General features: G+C 43.8%; 1 protein-coding gene across 3 annotated transcripts; it reads left to right on the top strand.

Moving 5' to 3' along the window:
- On the top strand, positions 1–27439 carry LOC142499516 (RNA-binding protein 45-like). Of its 3 annotated transcripts, none has more exons than XM_075608982.1 (10): positions 2–395; positions 3743–3865; positions 4085–4211; positions 6168–6290; positions 6944–7123; positions 16153–16282; positions 18903–18939; positions 22011–22177; positions 23230–23437; positions 27155–27439. In XM_075608982.1, exons 1-9 carry the CDS (start codon positions 105–107, stop codon positions 23420–23422), a joined length of 1371 nt encoding a protein of 456 aa, XP_075465097.1. In that variant the 5' UTR covers positions 2–104; the 3' UTR covers positions 23423–23437; positions 27155–27439. The 3 variants fall into 3 exon arrangements, with proteins under 3 accessions (XP_075465099.1, XP_075465097.1, XP_075465098.1); XM_075608983.1 differs by having other exon boundaries at positions 24650–27439; XM_075608984.1 differs by lacking the exon at positions 3743–3865 and having other exon boundaries at positions 1–395.

The following is a 27439-nucleotide window of genomic DNA, read 5'->3' as shown; positions in this document are numbered from 1 at the left end:
TTCTTGACGTCACCGGAAAAGGCGGGTTCAGCTCACATTGGCCGGAGCAGCGTATATGTGTTGGCGCGGCCTTGCTCGGAGTCGGTTTGTGTGTAGGCGCAGGAATGTCAGACACCATAGAAGACAGGAGCGGGTTCCGTCCCTCGACGCAGAACCTGGATGATCCCCCGAACAGCCGCGTGTTCCTGGTGGTGAGTAAGTCGTCGTCGGTGGATACTATCCGGGGCCGGTTCTCCAAGTACGGCGACATCCAGGACATTTGGGTGGTGAAGGACAAGCACACCAATGAGTCCAAAGGCATCGCGTTCGTGAAGTACGCCAAGTCATCGCAGGCCTGCAGGGCGTTGGAGAGGATGAACGGCCGGTGCCTGACTGATGACACGAAGCCGCTCAAGGTGAGGGCCCTGCGGGGGGCAGACGCGGGAGGGATTGCAGCACCAAATATCTAAGTGAAGTTACCACGTTGGGTTGGCGTGACCCTTTAAGCTGCTGATTTGCTCCTACAGCATTAAATGTATTCAAAGTGCTTAGGGGTTCACGCAAAGGTGCAACCCCCCAACACATATCTGATTCATAATTAAGTTGTGATGCAGTGTATATTGGGATCAATGTACCCATTCAGCAACTGAAAGGTATAATAGCCTCCCACCCCCAACATGATATATTTTGAAAATGAGCCTAATGTGATGTAATTTAAAACCTTATTTTAATTTTATTCCATGGCAGGCTGTAGTCCATTCTCATAGCAACGCCTACTGCTTAGTCTTTTTGTCCATCAGTTAGCACACATGATTCTTTGTCTGCGTGAAAAACGGCTATCAGAAAAGTCGTATGTCTTTATTTATATAGATCGATTAATATACACAGCGCTTCACAGCAGTAATACACGTGACAATCATAAATAACAAATAATACAAATAAGGCTGCTTCCATAGAGGATTCAGCCGTGCGGAGGCTGAGGGAAAGCGGATGCTTCCCCTGGCCATAGAACGCGTGCAAATGATGTCACGGAGCTGGTTAGCCCTCATTGGGCGAACCGCTCACGAGACCGCACTGATTTCTCGCGCCTCAGCGCGCCCGCACGCTGCATAGACGCTATCACTGCCTTGAGGCCATCTGATCGCGCAGCGTGCGGACGCATCCGCGCAGTCGTACCCTCTATGGACGCAGCCTAATAGATCATGGGAAGACGTGCTTAAGACAAAAGTAACATTTAGGAAAAGGAGTCCCTGCTCTGAAGAGCTTACAATCTAATGGATAGGTAGGAATAACATACAGACACAGTAGTAGGGCATTCTGGTAAGTGCGTCTGCAAGGGGCCATGGTTTAGGCTAAGGCCTGGGACATGGTGATATGAAGAGCGCTGGGCAGCGCTGACGCTCATGCTCTCCTGCTCAAGCAGGAGATTTTTCTTGTCCCTGCATGAGCGTCAGCGAGCGCGCTTGTGTGCCGGGTGGGAGGCGGGCCGGGAGGCGGGGCTAGGGCGCAACGTCACGCAACTGCCATTGGCTTCAGGCAGTAAACTTGCCTGTCTCCTGCATTTCCACACGCCTCCGCACGCCTGCGGAAGCGCCGTCTAAAGCCGCGCTGATAGGGATAATGTTTCCGCTCAGCGCGCCTCAGCACGGTCTTTTTGACCATGTCCGAGGCCTAAGGCCCCAGTGTTGGCTGCTGCACGCGCGCCTGGCGGGTCTGTAGGGAGCGATGGGGGGTGGCCGTGACTGCTGCCCCCAACCCCCTAGGCAACATGCTTGTGCTACTGGGTGTATGACAGTACTTCTAACAGTAATGTGGAAGGAAGTAGTAGGGCCAGGTTTGGGATGAAATGAGGTCTGTTGACATTTTAAGTTGGCGAAGGGCCACCCAGGATGATACAGCATAGAGACATTCAGAAACTTTGGTCTGTAGAGCAAGTAAGGTCGGGTGTTGAAAAGTTAATTTGTGTGTCATCAGATAAGGTTCTTTGAGGTCTACAAATGTCTCTGAGGGCATAGCTGTCATATATTTTAGGTTTTGGGCTAATTTTTTAAGAGCTAAAATAACTTTATAAATCAGTCAGCAGGGAAGAACTAGATGGATGAATACATAGCCTTCTGTACAGTGTTGTGGTGCAATATCTAGACCAGGGGGGCGCAATCTTTTTCCCCTGCTGGCTTTCCCCCTTTCCTCGCGCATCCCCCGCCCCTACCTTGATTCAGATGTCATGACGTCACGTTGTCATGGCAACGTGACACCACATGACCCTGCGGCGTCATTTGATGCTTTGTTGCCATGTCATGAGGAGTGTCTGAATCAAGGTAAGTAAGATTTACAGAGGCCCTTCAGCTCCCCCGGCATTATTTTAAATGTTTTCGGGAAGCGCGAGCGGGATCTGTTTAAACCCTGCGCCCCTGCAGCAAATCTCGTGCACCGCTGATCTAGACAATAAACCTGTAGTGGGAACTGCCCTTATATTATCTTCCACAAGTCCGCTGTTTAAAGAAAAGAGCATAAGCATATGAATCTGACATTTTGTCATTAGTATATTACAGAAGTGATTCTTCCAGCATGTGTGTATATCAGGCCTGCACAACTTTTAAAGTGAGAAGGTCCGAACTGCTCCAAGGAAAACAGATTCGGGCCGCACGGGTAAAATCATCATATCTTCCCCAGCACCCCTCATCATCCTCATATATCCCTCCTGCATCTCACATCGCCCTCCCCCCTTGCATCTCACATCGCCCTCCCCCCTTGCATCTCACATCGCCCTCCCCCCTTGCATCTCACATCGCCCTCCCCCCTTGCATCTCACATCGCCCTCCCCCCTTGCATCTCACATCGCCCTCCCCCCTTGCATCTCACATCGCCCTCCCCCCTTGCATCTCACATCGCCCTCCCCCCTTGCATCTCACATCGCCCTCCCCCCTTGCATCTCACATCGCCCTCCCCCCTTGCATCTCACATCGCCCTCCCCCCTTGCATCTCACATCGCCCTCCCCCCTTGCATCTCACATCGCCCTCCCCCCTTGCATCTCACATCGCCCTCCCCCCTTGCATCTCACATCGCCCTCCCCCCTTGCATCTCACATCGCCCTCCCCCCTTGCATCTCACATCGCCCTCCCCCCTTGCATCTCACATCGCCCTCCCCCCTTGCATCTCACATCGCCCTCCCCCCAGCACCCTTCATCATCATCATCTCCCCCAGCACCTTTCAGCAGTTCCCCCCCCCAACACCCTTCATACTCTCTCCCAGCACCTTTCAGCAGTTCCCCCTGCACTTCCCCCCAGCACCCTTCATGCGCTCTCTCCCCCCCCACCCCACAGCACTCTTCATGCTCTCTCCCCACGCTACCCCTCTACCTGATCGAGGCGGTGGCAGCGGAAGCGGGACTCAGCCAGGAGGTTTTAGCCGCGCGGCTACCAGGGCACGGTGAAGCGCGGGAAGGGGGGGGGGGGGGGTTGTGTGTCCGCGCGTCAACACAAGGTGCTGGAGCAGGCTCGGCGGGGGAGGAGAGTGAGAGGAGAGAGAGCACGTCAGTGCATCACCGCGCCACCCTACCAAGGATGGGAGGTGGAAGGGGCCGTCGCGGGCCGCACAGGGAGTCCCAGCGCGCCACCCGTATGTTGTGCAGGCCTGGTGTAGATAATTGTAGTTTGTGTAACAGGATGGTCGTTGGTACAACTCCATATAGGTTACAGTGTTTGTTGACTGTGTTTAAGGGTCTCTGCAGTAACTGCAAAAATATTTGAACTTCTTAATAGGTGTTTATTGCACAGTCACGGGGTTCTTCATGTCACAGGGATGTGGAATATGAGGATCTGACGAAGATCTTTATAGTGATCCCTATATCATACACAGAAGGAGATGTAATGGACAAATTCAAGGTATGAACTTGCTAATCTCTTCGTTTTTTTCCCCCCTCAAAACTAAACAGAGGGCTTTGATTTCCAAACCTCAGATTCACAATTGTAAAGCTATGACTGATTGTTTGGGGCCATGACAAGGCAGTAGTGTTCAAAGCATTTGCTGTTTTACAGTGGTAAGGTTAAATATGTAACTTGCATATTTTTTGTTTTAATTTGAATGTTTTATTATTTTTTTAGGAGTATGGGCAAATACAACACTGCTCCATTATGAAGAACAAGGCCACTGGTGAAAGGAAAGGTTGTGGATTCGTGAAATACCTCAAGCCTTCCCAAGCTGCCATCGCTATAGAAAACTGTGATCGAAGTAAGCATGCAGCCTCTATGTATACATGATCATGGAAAAAGATGTTGGACCACGTGTAGTGTGTGGGTCAACTCAGACCAGTTATTAGTGAAACGAGACCAGGGGTGCAAACGTCCCTTTCTGTTACCCAACAGTGTGGCCTCTCTAATGAAGAATAACCTGTTTTACTGCAAACTTGCTGCAGGTATTGGCATTTTCAAAATGTGACCATGTATCAAGCTGTTTTGCCTCTTACTCACACTGTACAACCTTACAATTTGAGCAGCTCTAAGGCTAAGACCCCGCTCCCTCAGTCAGCGCGCCCGCACTGCAGACAGGCGGCGCGCTGACAGGCAATTGACTGCTACTTGCGGTCTGTAGGGAGCGGGAGATAAAAAAAATTCTGCCTCTCGCACATCACCGCTCCCTCCTCCCAAGCCGGCCAAAAGTTAACAAAAAAACCAGGACACACACCCGCAGCTCCTTCTCTGCTCCCCTCCACTCACACACACACACACACACACACAGGCACTCGCACACACACAGGCAAATACAAACGGGGGGTGGGTGAATCGGAGCTAGGGGGGATATCGGAACGGGGGGGCAGGGGGGAGCAGAGGGGAAACTCGGATTGGCTCCCTTGCGTGTCACGTGACGCGACACTCGCCGAAAACACAAGCTCCGGCTGGCTGATGCGTCACAGCACGCAGTCAGCCACACCGGAAGGAGCCAGCGGGGACCTCCAAAACGGAGGCAAGAAGCTGGTGGCCCGCGGCCGCGTGCGCCGCCGGCCGCAGCGGGACCAAGGCCTAAAGCTGCTGTTGCCAGTTGATCTGCAGCATTTGGAAGCCATCTTTTATATGGTCACAGCCCTTGTTGATCAAATAACAAAACTAAAAGGTGACAAAAGCAGGCTGAATGGGATGAAATCGGATTAATTAAAAGTAGTGTCTCTTATTCAGTGTGCTGTATTCAAAGGAATAGGACTAAAATCTTTTCCATTATGATGGTGGTTTCACAGCATATTGAATATGGCACATAAGAGGCTTTTGTGCAATTTAGCCAGATGCATGTTTTTTTACCCCCATATTATAAAAGACGTGTTGCTCAAGTGCTATACATTAAAGATAAACTGCAGCACATGTATCACAATTCTTCAATATAACTTGGAGAGGATGCAATCTTTACAGATATTTTGAAACGCATCTAGACATACGTTTTCATACTACACAGATGCTTGGTAATGGCTGCAACGTTGCATGTCTTGATGCGTTTCAAAATATCTGAAGATTGCATCTACTTCCCCTCCAACTATTCTATTGATGCGAGTATTGCAAAATACATGTGTTGCAGCTTCTGTTTCATGTATTGTATTAGTTTGTCATGTTGGAGCCCATTTGCTAATGAGTATACACTTGATTTGTTATATCATTGTGAAGTTCCACACTTGTATTTATTAAAATGTCACACAATCCAAAGATTGCCTCAACTTGATCCATCTGAACATAAGTTTGCTTGGTACCTTCCAAGTACAACTTCTGTAACAAGAACTGACAATGGTTAAATACTTTAAAATGAATAGTCCAATTTAAAAAATAACCAAATCAAAAGTAATGAAGCATATTTGTGAGAACAGATGGAGTGTGACTAAACCTTCAGAAACCGTTATTTACTTCATGTGCACTAATGTGAAAGGCAGGGAGAAATGATTAGTTCTGAACATTGCTTCAGCATTAGAATTTCTTAAATTACATGGATTGAATAGGTGGTTTTTTTTTGTTTGTTTGTTTTTTTGAGGGACACGCCCAGAATGAAAACACTTCTAGGTCTTGTTTGTCCTTTCAGTGAAATATATTAGATTTGCTATGACATTATTACATTTGGTGGATATAATATCGGGATGAAGTGAAGATAATCGTTTGTCAAGTCACTTTTGACAAAATTGTTGACGGGCACAAAATGTTATTCTTTTCCTAGGGTTTAAGGCAATCCTGGCCAAACCAAGAAATAAAGCCGGAAGTGCTACAGAGCCTGACTACCACAGCAGTGCAAGGCGGGACACGATGGCGCCTGAGCACACCGCTGCTATGTATTCGTATGGTTAGTATTTTCTTGTTGGGCTTTTTCTGAACAATTACAAACCATTTGAAGCTTTGTGGATCTGGACGCATTGCATCAGTATAAAGACCTTAATTTGCAAATGTGCTATTCCTGGAATATTGATGGTTTGCTATTCTAAATTACTGCTTCCCTCTTTCTCACAATATTAACAGCAGGAACTTTCCCGCAGGAGCGGTTTATACTGTATATTCCTGTGAGGGGGATTGCATAATGCACTTTTCAAATAAGGATTTATCGATCTAGAGAGGACTACTATTTCAAATGTGTTTTGGGGAATAATTTCCTTTTTTGTACACTAAAGTTTCAAACTCCTTTCATATCAAGATTAGATAATTAGTAATTTTATATTTGTGTGTGCACTCACTCAACATAAATTTGAGGGGGAGACTTTCTTCAGAATCTTGTTAAAATTAAATATTTCCTAATATTGTTGCTTTAAAAGGTATTTTCCTCATCACTTCATGTTTATCCAAACAGTTTTGCACACGTTTTTGAAACTGTAAGTCTTTCCTCATATGAAGGTGGTACTACGCCTTTTTGATTTATGCCAGAATCAAAAAAGCGTATTGGAAATCGGAGTTAAACGTCAAGCACCACAATGAAGTAACCAGTTCCTTTTCTTCTTTTAATAGAACAATTTGATTATTCAGCATATGACAAGAGTGGGGAGGCCAGAACCCAGGAGGCGGTGTCCAAGCGTCTGATTGTTGTCTCACGACTTCCCCTGGTCCAGGAGCAGATGTATAGTTTGTTTAATCTTGTGTCGGGGCTTGAGTACTGTGAGGTCCAGCCGGATCTGTACATGAGTTATGGTAAGAAGCGAAATCGTGAAAATCTTGTTGTCATAGTGTTGAAACCACAGTTCTTGATCTTACTACAGTGTCCATCACTTATGCCAGTTATGTTAAAGAATTAACCAGTTGGCCCATGTCACAGGTATGCTTTGGTGTCTAAGCAACCCAAAAACCTTTATTTAGGAATGGTATAATAATGACCATGGCAATAACTTCTAGTTTTGAATAAGTAAATTTGAGCCAAACATTGTGTATTTCGTAGAGGAAGCTCTTAAGAATTGAAATCCCATATAAACATAGCTTCAATCACATTTCAGAGCATTGCTGCTTATGGTTAGTAGTACTTTTTTTTAGGACCATGAATGCTTTGGACATATTCAGTGCCCATGTTGGTGCTTTGACAAATTAGTCTTATAGTATTAAGCAAATAAATAACCCAACGAGCATTTATTCACGAGCTGCAAAGCAATTGCATGTAAAGTGTCTCACTTAATTTAAACCATTTATTTCTCAGTAATCTACTAAACAGGCCACTTACTAGTGAAGTCATTACTAGAGTGAACTAGTTGGGGATTTTTAAATCTGACTCTTCTCTTTAACACTACCAGCTGTGGGTGTGAGTACAGGATTCTGCATGATTTTCCAATGTACAGGAGACTAGCCATCAGTCCTTATAACTTTGTACTGGTAGTGCCTTACAGGCAACTTTTTTAAAGCAGAATTAATATACAAATATAATATGCTTAAAATGTTGTTGCAAATCCTGCCAAGCAGAAAGATTTATTAGGCTGACAAATGGGGGCTGAGCGTTTCACGACTAGATAAGTCTGTAATCTGTAGGATGGAGCATTCTGGTTAGTCGGATGACTGTGCACGAGTTCATATATCTGGCTTAGACTGGTAAAGGTTAATGATTCTGTCTGAGTTTAGTCAGCTGTGCATAGGCACAATATTGAGGGCAATGTCTGTGACTTAAAACACTTATTTTGCTTCCTGTTTCTTTTTAAACTAAAGGCAACAATTTGCATATGTTAACAAGTCCAGTGGAAACGTTCCTTTTTTCTTTTCTGTGATGGGATGTCTCCTACATGGTATTCCTGGAAGTGATGAGGGCTCAAATGAGCTTTGATTTTAGTCCTTTACCTCATTGTATGCGTTTCCACTAAGCTTATTAAATTGACCATTGTCCTTTTTAACTGTGCTTTGCATGCTGTTTTTTTGTTTCCCCCCCCCAAAGATGACAGGCATCAATATATTATGTTACACTTATTATCTTCTGTAAGTGCCACCGTCCTGCCTTCGGACTTAAAACACAACAACTGATAAGACACTGATGGGGAGAGGGAGGCTACAGGAGGAAGGGAAATGGAGGGGGTCGCTGGATTCTTTTGCTGCTGGATCTGCGATCTGCGGTGGTCACCGTTTAATAATTTATCCTTTTTTTCCAGTTCGTGGAAGCTCTTCTGTAGCCTTCTGATGTTAAGAATAAACCCGTTCTCTTGTACCCATCCCTAATTCAACTTTTTTCTAAATCCCTGACCGGTCTCGTCTGTCTCAAACTATTATTTAATACCAAACATTAGAGGAAAACTCACCTTATCCTATTGTAGCCAAACAGAGGCATTGTTCACCCCCGGAATGTCTGTTTGTGCCAGCCAAGGCATCCAGAACTTTTGGAAATTTGAGCCAGTGTCATTGACCAAGCTTGTCAACTTTTCCATCTGGCAGACAAACCAAATTCTGTTCCGAAACTTTTCAATAGTTGGAATCAAATTCCGCATCTCGCACTCCATTCTTCTCCTCACTTTTAAAGCTTTACACTCTTCTGCTCCTCCTTACATCTCAGCCCTAAATTCTCGTTATGCACCATCCAGACTCTTGCGTTCTTCTCAAGGATGTCTTCTTTCTACCCCCTTTGTATGTAAAGCCCTCTCCCGTCTTAAACCTTTTTCACTGACTGCCCCACACCTCTGGAATGCCCTTCCCCTCAGTACCCGACTAGCACCCTCTCTATCCACCTTTGAGACCCACCTTAAGACACACTTGCTTAAAGAAGCGTATGAATAGCACTGGGAATAATACTGGACACGTTACATAAAGCTTGGCCCCCTGCAGACACACTTACCAGAATTCCCTCCTACTGTCTCTGTACGATCTCCCTACCTACCAATTAGACTGTAAGCTCCTCGGAGCAGGGACCCTTCTTCCTTAATGTTACTTTTATGCCTGTAGCACTTATTCCCATGACCTGTTATTATACTATCTGTTATTTATTTGATTACCACATGTATTACCACTGTGAAGCGCAATGTACATTAATGGCGATATATAAAAAAAGACATTACAATACAATTGCTCTGGTTAACCCTTCAATTGGCTTATTTAGCAAGAACAGTCAGGGATCAAACTGAATTTCGAGGCCCAAAATCCTCTGCAGCCAATTTCGAATTTGTTCCCAAATCGGTGGCCAATCGGGACAGGACCACAGCATGTGTAACAGGTCCCCCGGCTCTCCACATTGTCTAGGGCACAAGGGTGAGTAACCGGGTACAAATTTAGATAATTTGACTGGGGTGCGATACCACCTCATTTTATATGAGTTCTCCTTTAACGTTGTGCAAATAGAGCTTTTAGCCGTTGCGTTGAATAACTGTATAGTCCTCGTCTTCTAACGTCCTACCTAATTCTGATTCCCACTGAGTCACGAAGCTTAGCTTCTGTTTGTAGTCTTTACCAGAACTGATCACTCCTCTATAGTCTAGTGGTTAGTCCCCGTGTGTCGTGTCCCCGCACACAGAGCGTTTCAAAATTCGTCAACGGAGGATGTATTGTGTACTTGGTGTAGAATGTCCGAATCTGGAGGTATCTAAAGAATTCAGTGTTGGGAATGTCCTTTTCTGACTTAATCTGTTCGAATGTTTTGATGGTGTTTCTACCCTCCAGATCCTTTATCCTCTTATACCCGGGCGCTACCTCACAACTGGGATATATATGGAAAATCACTTGTTCTTTTTGGAACAACACAACCTTATAAATCCTACAAGGTTCCCATCTGCTTCTCGGTCTCTTCCTATGACTCAAACAACCCCAAGAAGGATCTATCCAGGATCCTTAGAAAATATGGAGACAAAAGAGAAAATTGGGGAGCACAGGTTGAGGTACACTAAACCGTAACAAATAGTTTAGCTCTGGAATATATGTCCCCGAGCTAATGAACGTGGGGATAGTGGAGTGTGTGATAACAAAAACACTTACACGGCCTTGTGTAAATGCTGTCACATCAAGGTTTCTTTTCTTCTCTTTCTTTCTTCTGGGTTCTCCTTGTGCGAAGTTTCTTTTTTGCTTCTCGGATCTTGATGGTGGATTCTTCAGGTAACCGGCTACCGTTAAATGCAAAGTTTCCCTCCAAAAATATTGATAACACAAAGTGTTTAGAGACAATGCCGTTTCAGAAGATCAATGGTTAATTTCAAAAGGTAAATTGAGTATATATAAACGCAGAAAAAATGCTGCAAACACTCACACGGGCAGATGTGAGTGCAATCTTGAGGGAGGTATCTCTATCCTCTCCGCATCCAAATAATATGAATGCAAGGGATTCTCCTGTTAAAATAAAGGAGATGAGGGTTAGGTGAATAAGGGGATAAAATTATAATACTCACACGGCCACGTGTGAGCTCACACATGGAATGGTATCTTTTCTTTCAATCCCCAAAGTGAAATGAACTGGTTCCTCCGTGTGCTTGCACCAAATTATAGATGCACTTGGAAACAAAGTTCAAACAACGTGGTGACTTTATTAAAAAAACATATATAAAAAACGTTTAAAAACAGAAAAAAGCCCTTAGGTCTAACACCAAAGGGGCTGGGAATAAAAACGCCAACCAGTCCTTAGGAGATCTGTTTGCAGGGCGCATGGTGCGCAAATCACTCAACCAGCGTCCGGGTATGGTGCTTGGCTCCTTTGCCATGCTCCTTGACGGTGGCCTCACTGGTTCAAAAGGCTCAGTTTCGAACAACGCGTTTCGCCCTTTCTAGGGCTTCCTCAGGTTCCGTATATGGGGGTTGACCGTCTATTGGTGTTATATACACAATCCTCAACCAATCCCATGCTACCCTCTAAGCACACTCCCTACGATCTATGGTTTTAAGTAGAAAAAAGCCTAAAAACATACTGAAAAGGTCGTTTTGGACTCTAAATGTTAAAACCCAAATAAATGGTTGTCTCAATGCATATTTATACAAAACTGAATAAGTTAATAGACATGTGAACTGTGTACAAATACATAAATAAATAAATACATAAATAAACTTAATATTGAAAACCTGTGTCACTCAATAAATGATTATACAATCAATGAGTAATTTAATTATTAAATAAACAAAGTAATACAACACATATCTAGTGATGTGATATCCCTGGATCTCCAAAGTGCTCTAGAAAGCAATAGTTTAGATATAAAAACCCATTGTTTATAAATGAAGTGACTTGATATAAAGTGAATTATATTATCGATAATGATGTAAATCAAATGTGATTTAAGTGAATGACCCTCAATATAGACATAGATTTAATTAATATTATTTACAATAACTTTTATACAAAAAATTGTAATTCGAAATAGTAATAAAAATAAAAAACAAAATGATCAATACATATACAGGAATTCGATATTGTTCAAGACCTGATAGTTAACTGATGGCAAAGTGGTAGCCATAAACCCTTTATAGAAATGCTTATTAAAAAGAAGTGTGTGTAATGTGACTATAAATAAAGGTGAATACATATATGCATATAAATTAATTCAAACTATATGGAAAGGAAACTATATTGTGTTAGGAAATATCCATAAGACGATATACTAAAGAAATCTTATAAAACAAAGGTAAAACATTATATACCATCTCATATGACGAAAATTTTATTTTACATTTTTAAAAGCATTATGCTCTCAATGGCCAAACATTAATGAGACCTGCAAAGTTTCAGACCTATGTACTGTCAATAGTTCATATAACGGCAAGAAAATTTGTGCTACAAAGTGAGGTAATCCTCATGTAAACCTTGATGTGTCAGCATTTACACAAGGCCATGTAAGTGTTTTTGTTATCACACACTCCACTATCCCCACGTTCATTAGCTCGGGGACAAATATTCCAGAGCTAAACTATTTGTTACGATTTAGTGTACCTCAACCTGTGCTCCCCCTTTTTCTCTTTTGTCTCCTCATACCCGCCTTGTTTCCAAATGGTAAATTCCCTCTCCTCCAACCCTGGAGCAAAATCTGGATTACCGTACAGTTGGGCCATCAGAGAATGCCTCGACGTCAATAAGCATCTAAATTTGGTAAACTCCCAGGTTGAGCATTGAGGAAAGCGGTTTCTTTAATGATTTAAGTCTAGATTTAGGGTACCAGATTAGGTTGCGAATTTCTAACGGGGCGCATAGTTCGTTCTCTATTGTCACCCATCTTCGCAATTCCGGGTCAATGTGCCATTGAATAATTTGACTTAATTGGCCGCTCTATAATAGGAAAGCAGGCAAGGTACCGCTAGCCCGCCGGTCTCCCTGGGTCTTTGTAGGAGCTTTGTTTTGATTCACGCCTTTTTGTTCCAAATAAACGTACCCACCGTTGATTGTATTTCCAAAATGTCTGCTGTAACTATGGGTAATGTCTGAAATAGGTATAATAACCGGGGCAAAAGGTTCATTTTAACGCTGTAAATTCTTCCAATCCACGAGATGCCGAATGAGGACCACTCCTTCTGCTCTTCCTTCAAGGACTGCAAGAGTTTAGGATAATTTGCCTTGTATAACAGTTTCACATCTTTTGTCAAATTGACCCCAAGATATTGAATGGCTTTGGATTGCCAGTTAAGGTTAAAGTTAATCTCTATTAATTTTTATGTGTCTTTTAGTAAGTTTAAACTAATTGCTTCCGACTTCGCCTGGTTTATTTTGAACCCTGAAATCCCATTACATTTTTCTAGTAGGTCAGAGGTTGGTTAGAGAGACTAGAGGCCTTGATAATGTCAGAATAATATCAGAATATAATACTTTGTATATAAAGTGCTTTGATTGCCCTCGGGATTCTACCCCCGAATCCAAACGCTTCCAGGGTGGCATCTAGATATGGCCAGTCTATTCTGTCAAAGGCTTTTTCTGCATCTAAACTTGGTATAATCCCTGGGATCCTGTTGGTGTTAATATAATCAATTGTTAATAACTCTTCTAGTATTATCGGCCGCTTGCCTATCTTTAATAAATCCAACTTTATCCGGGTGAATCAGCCTGGGCAGAATAGCGTTCAATCTATTGGCCAGCATTTTTGCATATTTTAACATCCAAATTCATTAATGAGATTGGCGTATAACTTCGGCAGTTTGTAGGGTCTTTGCCCTATTTATGGGTCACCGAGATAGACGCCTGTAGCATCTGGTCCGGGAGTGGGGCCCCCGCTAAAATAGAATTGTACATCTTTAGCAAGCGAGGGGCCAGAATCCCTAGACATTTTTTTATAATATAAATTGGAAAATCCATCTGGGCCCGGGGCTTTTGCGGGTTTAAGATTTTTAACTACTTTGTGTAGTTCTTCCGCTGAAAGCTCTTTTTCTCTAGAGACTCTCGCTCCAACCCACCTAACCTCGGCAAATCAGTCAGCTAGAAAATGCTCTAGTGCTTTGCGTTATGTCTCGCCTTCTCCCCGTCATAACTTTTCATAATATTTCTTAAACTCTGACTGTGTTTGGGGTTAGATGTAACTTCCCCGCTATGATTCCTAATTGAGTGTTATCATTTTGCTGTTTGTTGCAGATTTTTTTTGCGAGCATGGTATCTGGCTTGTTTGCTTTTTCAAAAAATGTCCTCTTTGTCCAGCTCAGTGTTCTCTCAGCCTGGGAGGTGAGGAGTAGATTAAGTTCAATTCTTACATCTTTTAACTCCTGTAACGTATCCTCTCCACCTGTTCTGTTATGTAGAATAAAGTGTTCATGAAGCTTCTCTCTCAGCTGATTTAGTTTTACCTCCTTTTTTTTACCCCTGCCTGCCGCTATCTATATTAGTATCCCTCTAAGTGTGGCCTTGTGAGCCCCCCACAACATAGTGAGATTCCACACTGCCTTTGTTAATCCGGAAAAAAAAATGAACAATCTCTTCCTTAATATCTTGCGCTAACTCTGGGATCTTGAGTAATGATTCGTTACGTTTTCCAATTTGCTCCCGGGCTAGCGAGTCTAATTTGGGAGCACCTTAGCTCTATAGGTGCATGATCCGACCATGAAATATCATGTATCCCTGAGTAGGAGATCTGCGGAACAAGTCTATTAGACACAAATAAGTAATCAATCCTGCTGTAGCTGTCATGTGAGTGCGAATAAAATGTGAATCCCTTCTCCTTAGGGTGCTGTTCTCTCCAAATATCTACCAGCTGTCTGTCCCTGACTCCCCGGAGAAGGGCTGCAGTACCCTCGTTCTTATCCCTTTTTCTTTGTGTCGATTTTATCCATTGACAGGTCTATGTGTTTATTAAAGTCCCCCGTCGGGATTATATTACCTTCTGCTATTCTGCTTAGCGCCACAAAAAATGAGTGGAAAAAGTGGGGGTCGTTTACACAGGACGCAAAGATCTTTGCTAAAGTTATCCTGCAACTATGTATGGTTCCCATCAGTATTGGGTATCTGCCGTCTTTGTCCCTTTTTTGTTTTTTCTAGTGTTTAGCTAGGTATTTAGGATTATTTCTAGAACTGAAGTGGGTCTCCTGCAGAAACAAAATATCTACCTTTCTTTTCCTATATTCTGAGAATGCCACCCTTGTTTGCGGGCTATTAAATCCCTTCACATTATGTGACACAAAATGTACTGCCATCTGCTTGTGTTATAGAGTTCGCTTACCCTTTTTATGTACACAATCTGGTTCTACTCGGAAAGATTTATTAGGGCTGGGACCCGCTGCGCGGGCGGCTGCACGAGCGTTCCCAACCAGCAGGGGAATCCTCCTGAGCCGGTCCCAGCCCCCCCTCGCTGCACAGCTCACTACACGCTGTGACGCATCAGCCGCCAGGGGATTCAAAAGAATTGTAATCCCAAGCGGCGACGCGTCACGTGGTGTGGCTGTGAGCCAATGAGGAGGGGACGCTTCGGGCAGCGGGGAGGAGAGTGTGGTGGGAAAGCAGCGATTTTAAATAAACTGCAGCACCAAGGAAGTCCCCCCTGCTCCCTCCCACAGACTCTCTCCTCTTGGGGGGGGGGGTCTCCCTTCCGATTCCCCCCCTGCTCCGATTCACCCCCCCTTCCCCGTGTGTATTTGTGAGTGCCTGTCTGTGTGTCTGTGTGTGTGTATGTGTGTGCCTGAGTGCCTGTCTGTGTGTGTGCCTGTATGTGTGTGTGCCTGAGTGCGTGTCTGTGTGTGAGGATTTCAGGGGCTGAGGATTTCAGGGGCTCAGCGGCTATGGGGCTGAACGCCTCGCAAAAATGGTCCCTTTGGACCGGAAAAAGGCCCAAGTGCCTCTCCACGCGCCACCTGTCTGCAGGGCGCGTGGTCTGAGGCAGTGGGGCCTTAGCCTTAGGCTGACAAATGGGGGCTGAGAGTTTCACGACTAGATAAGACCTGTAATCTGTAGGATGGAGCATTCTGGTTAGTCGGATAACTGCACAAGTTCATATATCTGGCTTAGACTGTTACAGGTTAATGATTCCGTCTGAGTTTAGTCAGCTGTGCATAGGCACAATATTGAGGGCAAAGTCTGTGACTTAAAACACTTATTTTGCTTCCGGTTTCTTTTTATACTAAAGGCAACAATTTGCATATGTTAACAAGTTCAGTGGAAACGTTCCTTTTTTTCTTTATTCTGTAATAGGATGTCTCCTACATGGTATTCCTGGAAGTGACGAGGGCTCAAATGAGCTTTGATTTTAGTCCCTTACCTCCATTGTATGCGTTTCAACTAAGCTTATTAAATTGACCGTTGTGCTTTCCATACTGTTCTTGCACATCTACGTTCTTGACATCCTACGTGTACATTTTCTCCACCTTCTTCTTTTTGGTAGGAGTCGCTGTGATTCAATATCAGAATATCGCTGCGTCCATTTATGCCAAATATAAGCTGCATGGATTTGAGTACCCACCTGGAAATCGGCTTGGTGTCACTTTCTTAAATGACGGTGGTGATGGCACGGAGTAAGCATTGTTATTAAATGGGGCTGGGGGAGAGTGACTTTTTCCAACCTTTTGGAACAGAGATTGACTCGTGACAAAGCGAGTCCTAGTGACGTATAATTCTTCCTAGTTTGGTGCCTGTGAGGTGCTCAGTAGGTGCACTGTAATGATCGTGACTCGTCTGAGAAATTAAAACGGTTTTATTCTTTGGTTTCCTCGACTTGTGCATTCAAATGCTGGTCCCCTTGCATTTGTTTATATAGCGCCCACAGTGTGCTCAGCACTTTACAAAGAGCATACAGTACAGGGAATTATAATTCGAGTGCAACAAAGTCAGACAATAGGAAAGGAAATTCCTGCCCTAGAGAGTTTACAATCTATGTGGTATGTTGGGAGATTTACAGAGCGAGCAGGTGAGGGAATAAGTGCAGTGAATGACTGTTCTTGGCCGCAGTGACCGGGTGTGTGACAGTAGCCATGAGCTCAGGCTATTGTAATACTTCATTTTATATAGACTTCCTCTTTCATGCTACAGAAACATTTCCAGTCGTATCTTTATATACATTGTTAATCTAATTTTATAAGCTGAGTGGTCCTTCAATACTTCATACCTACTTTCCAAACTTATTTTTTCTCTATATAGTCCTTTTCGTGTATGTGTATATGAAAAAATGTTTCTGTCTGCACTGTCTGTGATTGGCCGGCGGACGGCAACACCTCATTGGCCTGCAGGGTGGACTGACACCACGCCTACGCAGCCCCTCACACTCACACCCTTGGCCTCACTCTCCCATTTGGTGACTGCCAGGAAAGCAACTTACTCCTCCTTGCTACGAGCGCTTCTTGCGCTCTGGTTTTGCCAGGACTGCACACTCTCACCCCTCCCCCCCTCCTCTTGCAGCCCTTCACTGTCTCACCACCCCAACACCTCTTGCGTCTGTTCCAGCCTCCCTTCCCCTCAGGGGGTTATTGCCAGGACCGCACACTATCTCTCTCACCCCTCCCCCACCTCCCCTCCTCCATCTCTTGCGGCCCTTCACTGTCTCACCCCCCCCAACACCTCTTGCATCTGTCCCAGCCTCCCTTCCCCTCAGGGGGTTATTGCCAGGACCGCACACGATCTCTCTCACCCCTCCCCCCCCCCCCCCCCCACCTCCCCATCTCCATCTTTTGCGGCCCTTCACTGTCTCACACCCCCACACCTCTTGCTTCTCTCAAGATTCCCTTTCCCTCAGGGGTGCCACCGCAGCCAAACCACCCTCCCCCGCCTCACATCAGGCCCGCCGGTACATCCTCACTTCCCCCTCCGGGGCGCTGCCGCTGCCACACCACCCTCTCCCGCCTCCTTTCCTCCCTCACCTCAGGCCCGCCGCTGCCGCCTCCCGGCCGCCGCACTCACGCCTCCGCTACCTTCCACTCGCCTCTTCTCCTCCTCACACCACATGCCTTGTATTAACGCCGGGGGGGCGGGGGAAGAGAGAAACCAGCGGTGAGGCCAGGCCGGGGTCCTGTGAGCGGGTAGCACCTCCTCCCCCCAATTGGCAGTTCCGCATGGGGGTGACGGGTGATGAGTCGGCTCCCGTCTTCCCCTTCCTCCGCACCTCTCCGGGGGGTGGAGGGGAACAGTCGAGAGAGGGGGCGGAAGCACCACACACTGACTGCCGCGCGCACACACACACACACACACACACACACACTGGCTGACACTGACTGGCGCGCACACACACACACACACACACACACACACACACACACACACACTGACTGGCGCGCACGCACACTGGCTGACACTGACTGGCGCACGCGCACACACACACTGGCACGAGCGCACGCACACACACACGCTGACACTGACTGGCGCGTACACACACACACGCTGACACTGACTGGCGCACACACATACTGACTGACGCGCGCACACACACTGACTGGCGCGCGCGCACACACTGGCTGACACTGACTGGCGCGCACACACACTGACTGGTGCTGACTGGCACCCGCGCGCACACACCCCCCACTCGCTGACACTGACTGGCACGCGCGCGCACACACTGGCTGACACTGACTGGCGCGTACGCGCACACACACTGACTGGCGCGCGCGCACACTGGCTGACACTGACTGACGTGCGCACACACACTGGCTGACACTGACTGACGGGTGCGCACGCGCGACTGACTGACTGACGGGCGCACACGCACTGACTGGCGCGCGCGCACACACACACACACACACACGCACACACACACAGATGCACACGCACACACTGTATGAAGCTGTAAAGGGGGGTGTGGGGGACCTGTAAATGGGGGCGGGGGGGGACCGGATTGATGGGAGACAAACAGAGGGGGGAGACAGGAGAGAGAGATGGAGGGGGGGAAGGGATAGAGAGGGGAGCGGGAACATTACATCCCGGGCAACGCCGGGTACATCAGCTAGTTTTAAATAAAACTGAAGTGCCAGAATATCTGAATTGGTGAAACGATGACTTTACAATGTAAGCTTACATTGCGGCTTGAGCACCATCCTGACATGCAAGCTAAAAATACAATATCTTTGTATTTAAAAGACTGCAGAATTTTTTGGGCCTTTTTCTCCTCTGAAAATTAATATAAAACATGTTTTTTTTCTGTCTCTACAGTCTTAGAAAAATGGCATCACAGAAGAAGGCTGCTCAGGTAACGCAATGGTGTGGAGTACCCCGGTTACACCGCAATATCCTTTACAGGCATACCCTGCTTTAAGGACTCTCACTTTAAGTACACTCGCGAGTAAGGTCATATCGCCCAATTGGCAAACGGCACTTTGCGCATGCGCTTGTCAGCACGTCTGGCTCCCTACCTGTACCGAAGCTGTGCGCAAACGGGGAGACTATAGAGCCTGTTACATATGCGTTATTTACATCAGTTATGCACGTATATGACAATTGCAGTACAGTACATGAATTGATAAGTGGATAAACAGTAGTGCTTCACTTTAAGTACATTTTCGCTTTACATACATGCTTCAGTCCCGTTGCGTACGATAATGCGGGGTATGCCTGTAATTATTATTTTTCTGTCCTCTTATTGTTTTATATGCACACAGCGGTTCTCTCCTCTCCTGGGCGCCCTGAGCCAAACCAGGTTACTGAGGCAACCGCCTGACATAATATTCATATACGCGCAATGTACATTCAACTCTGTACAAGTGGTTGTTCCTAAAACCTTGTGTGACCTGTGCTCCCTGAGGGGTTTGAGAACCACTAGTGCAAACTGTCTACATAGCCCTGTGAAAATACAAGCAGTACTCAGTTTTGCTCTTAAACTCTTACAACCTGATTTGTATTAAAGTATAGCTCAAAATGTGTATAAATCATCTAGCATAGTATAACTATACAGATACAAATGTCTGATTTTGCTTTGTTTCATTGTTTCTCGAAGAGCGCAGTTAAAATGTCTGCAGCACACAAATTTGCAGTACATCATATATTTTATTGTATAGCGCAGACAATGTGTGCAGAGCTATACATACTGTAGATGTTTGAAGCCACAATGAATTCCTGCCTTGAAAAGCTTGCCATTTGAATTTTGGGGCCTGAGGCACACACGGGGATTGACCCTCCCAAAGTCGCGAGGAGAATGTGATTTGAACCAGGTGGTGATGTTACCACTGAGCTCCTTTAATCTTATTTGCATTGGCCAAATTGCCCTTGTGCAGATGTGAAATGTAGGGGCTTTGTTGAGTGAATAGCCATTCTACCAGAGGTAAAAACCTAACCTGGTGAACTTTTTCACACAAGGTGTGTGTATGTAAATGTTCTTGCCTGTGTTTTCGCTCTCAAAACCCCATTTTTAGTATATGTATGTAGGTTGTGGGCAGGTCTGACTGTGCCTGTGAAAATGTAAGGTTGTCATGACTACAGTTAACTAGGGATCTGCGTGGACTCTTCCAACTGTGGATTCAGCTCTAAAGTGACATTGAGCCTAGAGCAATGTCCTTTTTATGTTCTGCATAATTAGATATTATGACAACTTTTCTCCTTGATTACCTAGTAAGTGGTTAATTAAATGCTCCTCTTTTTCCTTTAGGATCCATAGGCAGAAAATTATAGGTTTGGAAGTAAAATGCTGTACTGAAGAGATATTCCGTTCAATCCATCTATGAATAGTGCAAATTCACTATATAATATTTTTTAAATATTAAAATTTAATTTATATATATATTTTTTTAATTAAAAACATTTTTATATTTAGATTTTTTTAATGCCTTTCAGATATGCAAGATATTGGATACAAATACAATCTCCTTTTCTATTAAAGAAGCTGGTGTGCTTAAATGTTTCTTTGCACACTAAATGCATCACTAGTTTATGTGACTTACTTGGTAACTTTCTGTACTGTAAGCGCCTCATAAAAAACATCCTTTTCCATTTACTAAGTGTTGCTGCTTTTGCAACATTTTGGACCTTTTAATGTCACAGAATGTTTGCAGAATGTCCTAGAAAGGACAAAAGAACCTTTATAAAGATTGACATTTAATGTAGTATTGCTAATGGAAAATACTGTAAACAAATGCATAACATTTATTTATTTTCCCCAGACCTGTCATAAATTCTACTTAAAAGCAGCAGTCCAAGCGACATTCTATTTATTTTTTGTTATACATAGGATTGAAACGGGGTCTCCGGAGCTGAACTGCGTTTATTTCAGCTCCTGAGACCCCCTGCTTCAGAGATACTAGCACCCACGCAGATAAAGGTCTCTGCCGTTTTTTTTTAAGGTCCTGGTGAAGCGCGCCGATAGACACGCGATGACATTACGACTTTCTATTGGCCGTGGGTCATTTAAGGTGCCATTTCGATATCCCTGCCCAGCCAGAGCTGCTACCGGCACCCCCCATGGACGGAAGTATGCGCTGCACTGAAATCCATGCAGTTCAGCTCCGGAGACCCTCCCCCACCCCCCTGCTTCAATCCTATAATTTTATTTTAAATTACGTGGTCAGCTCCTTTAAGAAATGTAATGCAACAGGATTACAGTTTAGTAATAATCTGGGTTACTGCTCTAGTCTCAGTGGTCCCCAAGGACCCCCAACAATCTGTTTTTGAGGATGTCCCTGCTTCACCACATATGGCTTAATCAAAATGACTGAGCCACTGATTGAACCACCTGTGCTGAAGCAGAGGTGACTTGGGTGCATAACTCTTGCGCCCCCTCCACTCACAACAGGGTGAGGTTTTCAGGATATCCCAGCTTCAGGACAAGTGGCTCAGTCTTTGGCTGAGCCATCTGTGCTGATGCAGGGATATCCTGAACCTGACCTGTTGGGGGGCTTGTAGAGGAGTTGTGCACCCCTGTCCTTGCTCATTAGTATCGGAAGAAATATTGCTTCATTTACATACTTTATCGATCAGTTTGGAAAGTGCTGAAATGTGATGATAATAAATATATATATATATATATATTATATCTATATTCCTAAAATAAAAGTATAAATGTTTTAACTGAAACATGAAGTTCTAAATATAATCAACTTTATAGCACTATTTTTTATTATTCCATGGAAAATAGGAGTACATTTGCGAAGGGGTCTTTGGTACACTTTACCCTCTTAAGGTACAGCTCACTTTTGGCATGGAAAGGTTTAAATTATTAAACCTAATTGGTTGCGTTTTTTCACTCTAATACATGTTTGTAGGTGATGCTGTGACTTTCAGTAGACTATAGCCCGTGCGTGTGAGGTTTTGAAGATGAATTTTTGTCTGCAGGCCTATGAAAGAGGATACGCCACCCCTCAAGCCATGCAGCTCCTGTCAGACGCTATCCTTCCAGCATGCAAAAAGAAAGCACCCAGCGACTCGGAATCAAAGGAAAGACTTTTCGTTCTTTTCAAGCCTCACACATTAACCATAGATGTAATGGAAGATGTCTTCTGGTAAGTTGTCATCTGGTTATTTGCACGCTTTACATTGATGAGGTTGAAAAAAATACATATGTCCAATTTCAACCCATGTTAAAGGTCGACATAATGTAAATACAAATATAGAATAAGTATTTTGATGCAGAGATGGGCAAACAAAAAAATCCCAATGAGGTCTCATAAAGGAATAAAATAAATTCCTTCCTGATTCCAATAATGGCAATCGGATTTCTCCCTGGGTCGGCATCCTTCCCATGTCTATTTATTTGGTATTCCCTGTATACCACTCCTTTCTAAGGCCTTGTTCAGGGTGCTGGCTTCGGAGGGAGGGCGTGCTTACGTGCGGGCGGCCGTCCGAAACAATGTATTTAAAGTTAATTGTGATTGTCAGGGTAGCAGCTGCCCTGTCTCCGAAGTACGGAGTTGACGCTGGCTACAGTTTCACTAAACAACCCAGGTTGTTTTTTGAAGCTGCAGCAGCGTCACTGGTACCTCGGCAGCCAATGAAATCATTCTGGAGAATGATTTCAAGACAGCAACTTCGAACCCTAAGCTGCTGTCTGTAGCCCCGCCTCCGCCCCGCCTCCTCAACTCTTGAAAAAGTCTGCTAGGGATGATGTGCACACATTGCCCAGCAGACTGCCGCTCGCACACGCGAATGCCAGCCCTCCAACTCCTGCCTCTGGCACCCTGAACGAGGCCTAAAGATGTTCAACCATTTTCTTACAGATATTGTCTGCCATCAGATAAAATGTGGAATGTATTAACTGCACTTACTGTAAAGAACACTTTCCTTTGTTGCTGGTAATCGCCTTTCCTCCAACTTTAAGGGATGGCCCCCTTCGCATGTAAGGTGTTATAAGGAGCAACACTGCTTCATAGATATGGGTCTTTATCGCCCATTCTTTCTAATTGAGCCATAGGCGGTCTTCCAACACAGAGCAGAATACAATAGTTTCTGTTCAGGTTGTATTCGGGATTTGTATAGTAATAGGTATACACAAACAAGTATCTGGCAATATAAACTGACCTATATGGAAATAAATTGTATTCCTGTTCCACTGTAGCCGTTTTGGAAACCTGATTGAAGTGTTCCTTGTGCGGGGAAAAAACCTTGGATATGCCAAATACACCGAGAAATCTAGTGCTGATGAGGCAATTGCTACCTTACATGGGAAGACCGTGAACGGTGTGAAACTGAGAGTGACGGTAGCAGAGTCTCCAAGAGATAAGTCCAACAAGAGACAGAGAACCTACTGAGTTTATCCTCTTTGGGTAAGTGGTTTTTAAATCACACACTGAAACCGTATCACCTCATGCATCTAAAGACAGTCACCCACGTGCCCCCCTACCTTTTCTCTATATAAATTAAGTCACGCCATATTTTTAAACGTGCAATAAAATAATCTATCTGATTTTTTTCCTCTCTGGTGGCAGCGGGGTTTTGACTTGTGATATTGAAATTCATTCATTGAAGTAGTTTTTTTTCTTCTAGTTTTGTCTTATTTTTTGGACCTGCACAAAACTAAGTTTTCCTGCTGGTCTAAAACCATTTGACGTGTGGGTGGGCAGGCTTGTTATACAGCAGTGGAGCGGGACGGTAAATGCCTGTACTTCAGCATTCTAGTGTCATAAATAATATTACAAATGGAAGATCACTGCCTCCAGGGTCCTAGGAATAAAATGGATACCTAGTACAGGAATGCACATGTCTTTATATATACATATACACATTACAATTTTATTACACCCCTATTAAAACATAGGTTCTCTTTATAAAGTGACCAATAAGAGGTCTTTAGAATTACTTAAACAGCCTCTTGGGCCTGTTGGTGGGTTTTTCTCTTTCAGCAGAAACTTTAACATTTCATTACGGGTACTCTACTAATAAGATTGATTGCTTGGTATCTGATACTATAGGGAACACACTTTGGGGTTGGGCTATTATATATATATATAATGTGTGTGTGTATGTATATAATTTTTTATTTAGTGGCATACTGGAGATTTAAAGCAGAGGAGAGACCTTGCTGAGTAGTATTACTTTGGGTCATAGAACCCGTGGGAACAGCCCTGGGATTTATGGCGGTGCACAAGTAATTATCTATTTTCTTGCTGTCTAAACAACTGGTGCAGACGTCTGACATAGGTCATGTCGTCTAGAATAAGTTGTGCTTCATAGTAATTTTTTTTTTTTCCCCTCACTATCTGAATTACTACAGGAATTGTTTTTCCTATACTCCCAATAAACACTTGATGCTTAGATCCACTTAAGTTTATACTGCAGACATGTACATTTCCTCACTGGTTGTACATTTAGACTCGTGTGTTACACCACTTCATAGGTTTCTCCTTAACAAAATTCCTTCCAAACTGTTTCACATGCTGTTCCCTGCATTCACAGTACTCCATAATGGCTCAGCGTTAAGTAATCTAACTGACATTAATGTTGGGAGTCCCTCTTTAGCTGTGTTCACACTTTTTCAGAAACTCTCTACGTCCCAGCAGCTTGGACAGTGAAACATTGCAGATATCGTCATATCTGTGTGGGGCAGTGCCTCCAAGCCTGCGTCATCATAAATTAATTCCACAGCAGGTTGACATCTGATGTGTAGCATTTAGTTACGTCACTGGAAGGCCCAGCAGAGCATTGTCCGCATTAAAATAAAGGACTTTGGATGTTTAGTCCATCTTACTCCAATGTGCTGTCAAGAAGAATGCATGGTCAAAGTAATGGTGCTTAAAGCTTCTCTGACCAGACCGCTTTACAGTATATTGCACCGGGGGCCAAAGACCTTGGCATCATTGCTAAAGGGTGTTTCAATAAGTAAAGTGGACGGTCGCAGTTCAAGTCAATCGGCTGCTTGCGGGCCTATTAAATCAGCCCTAAAGTGCCTTGATCACATGGATGTGAAAAAAAGCACTGAAAAATTGTTTGCACATGTATTGCAGTGTGACATAGGAACATTATACAATGATATATGTAGTAAAATAGGTACATCATGACAAAGCATGCACTTCCACTGTGCTCCACATGTCTAGTGCGTATATTGCTGCAGGGTCATCCAGAAAGAAAGCAGCAGTGTCCTCCAGATTAATGTTGTCTGGCAGTATTAAATTATACACAGCTCTCTGCAACCTGGGGCTTCCTGAGCCTGAAATCCTGAGATTGTATAGAAATGAAGGCCGGGGTGCGGGAAGCTTTATAGGAAGGGATCGCGTTCTTTTGAAGATCAATAAAAATGAGGTGGTTGCACAAAGTATTGCATACATTTATGTACTACAATATGTAACACTGCTTATTATTACAAAACAAGTAATCTCTAGATCAGGTGTGGGAAACTCCAGGGACACAAGGTTTTCAGGATATCCCTGCTTCAGCACAGATGGCTCAGTCGAAGAATGAGCAACTGATTGAGCCACCTGTGTTGAAGCAGCAATATCCTGGAAACCTGACCTGTTGGTGGCCCTTGAGGACTGGCGTTGCCCACCTCATATCTAGTATATCCTTATACCAAATTATAACGTGTTTAAGCAATGTACTACCATGTTAGTGAAGCTTTTCACTCCTCTAATATTCTGGCATTCATTCAGCATTAAACTCTGCCTCAGTTTGGCAGAATTATCTTACAGCGCTATCATTTTCTCCTGTACACTTTAAGGATATCAGCCAAAAATGTGTTTTTATTGCCCTACAAGAATGTTTGAAACTTAGTGCCAAGCTTTGGTTGTTTTTACAGTTCAAATATCTACTGTGCTTCCACTATTAATGGCGTTTCAGCAGTGGTTTGCGTTTAATGGAGGGTATATATATATATTTTTTATGTTTACAACTTTATAACAGACAGTACAAACTATATAGTTTCAAAATAATTAGTTCCATAATTTATTTTAATAATGCATCAAACCATGTGCAGAAAATTTAATATACAGTGAACTACAGTTGCTGTTCAGTAAAAGCCACCCAATAGTACTCCATAGCTTAGACCCGATCACTGTAATTTTGGAACTACTGCTCCATTATTTCCACCGTTACATATGAATCCCTAGTAAGCCTGTATTGGTGGTGAATAGTTGAATTCTATTCTGTGATGTTATATTGTGCTTAAATTGGTGATACAAGTATAATGTAGATTACAAAGCTACTATTAAAATAGTGGGAATTTTGGGAAATGGAAGAGTGCTTTCCCTTTATTGTATCTACAGTATAAGTTAGATTTCTGTTATTTTAACATCCCAATCAAAGTGGCTAATGGTGGAAATGTTAAGAATGGATGTACCACCGTCAAGGAATCCATATATAAATATTGCATGCACTTCCAAATGATGTTGCAGACACAACCACCCACTGTTCTGTAACGTTTTATTGGCTTAACACTGGCAACTTGCCAATATGCAGTAGGTGCACATAGTTTAGTAAAATTATCTGCCGGTGTTCAACTACTCATGGCATGTGCCTCATCCTTGCAAAGACATACACTAGTTGGAGGGCAGGGCATTCTGGATGAAGAAATGGCCACAGTGTAGGCCCCAACACTTAAATTACCTGGGGAATAAAATCCAAAAATCAGTGATACTACAGTTGATTAAATGTTTAATCCATGTATGTTCTTTGGCATTTCTGCCAATTTCTTAGGCCTTTCTGTAATGGGACGTGGAGCACAGGACCAAAAATGTTAATTTGTTTGACTGAAGGGTTTATTTTTAAATGTTAATATTTAGTCTCCAATAAATGGAAAATAATTTAGAAATTGCACATCAAGAAAGGCTGGTTATCGGTAAGAAATGTGACTAAAAACAAAACCAATATAGCTTTCTTTGCTCAAGAAGTAGTGGGAAACCCTAATATAACCAGAAACACCTGAGAAGACTATGTCTATATAACGGCTAAGTTATTACATTTGGTACATACACTTAGTCAATATTTGATTGAATATGTGTTGACTTCATTCAGATAATTATTTTCATACTTGTATTTTGCTCTTTCTGCAGAACAGAGAGTAAGTTATGACATGACCCTCGGCTGACTGACTGAAACGTGACTGGAAACGGCTTTTATACAATGGTTTAGTAAAGTTTTGGTTCAAAAGTCATTTCAAGGGAAGAAAAAAGTAATGATCTGCATTTTCACAAACTGTCTATTTTTTTTTTTAACTTGAAAGTTGCCATTTTTATCCGTCAGTCGTCAGTTGTTTAACCTTTTTTTTATTATTATTATTGTTGGTTAATCATAATCTGTACTGCATTGAATGAATAAACTTTTCCTGAGTTAACTGA

Source organism: Ascaphus truei, chromosome 7, assembly GCF_040206685.1.
Source record: "Ascaphus truei isolate aAscTru1 chromosome 7, aAscTru1.hap1, whole genome shotgun sequence".
In the NCBI taxonomy this organism is placed as follows: Eukaryota; Metazoa; Chordata; class Amphibia; order Anura; family Ascaphidae; genus Ascaphus; species Ascaphus truei.
Note: the sequence above shows the minus strand (reverse complement) of the source record. Positions and strands in the feature narration are given on the sequence as shown.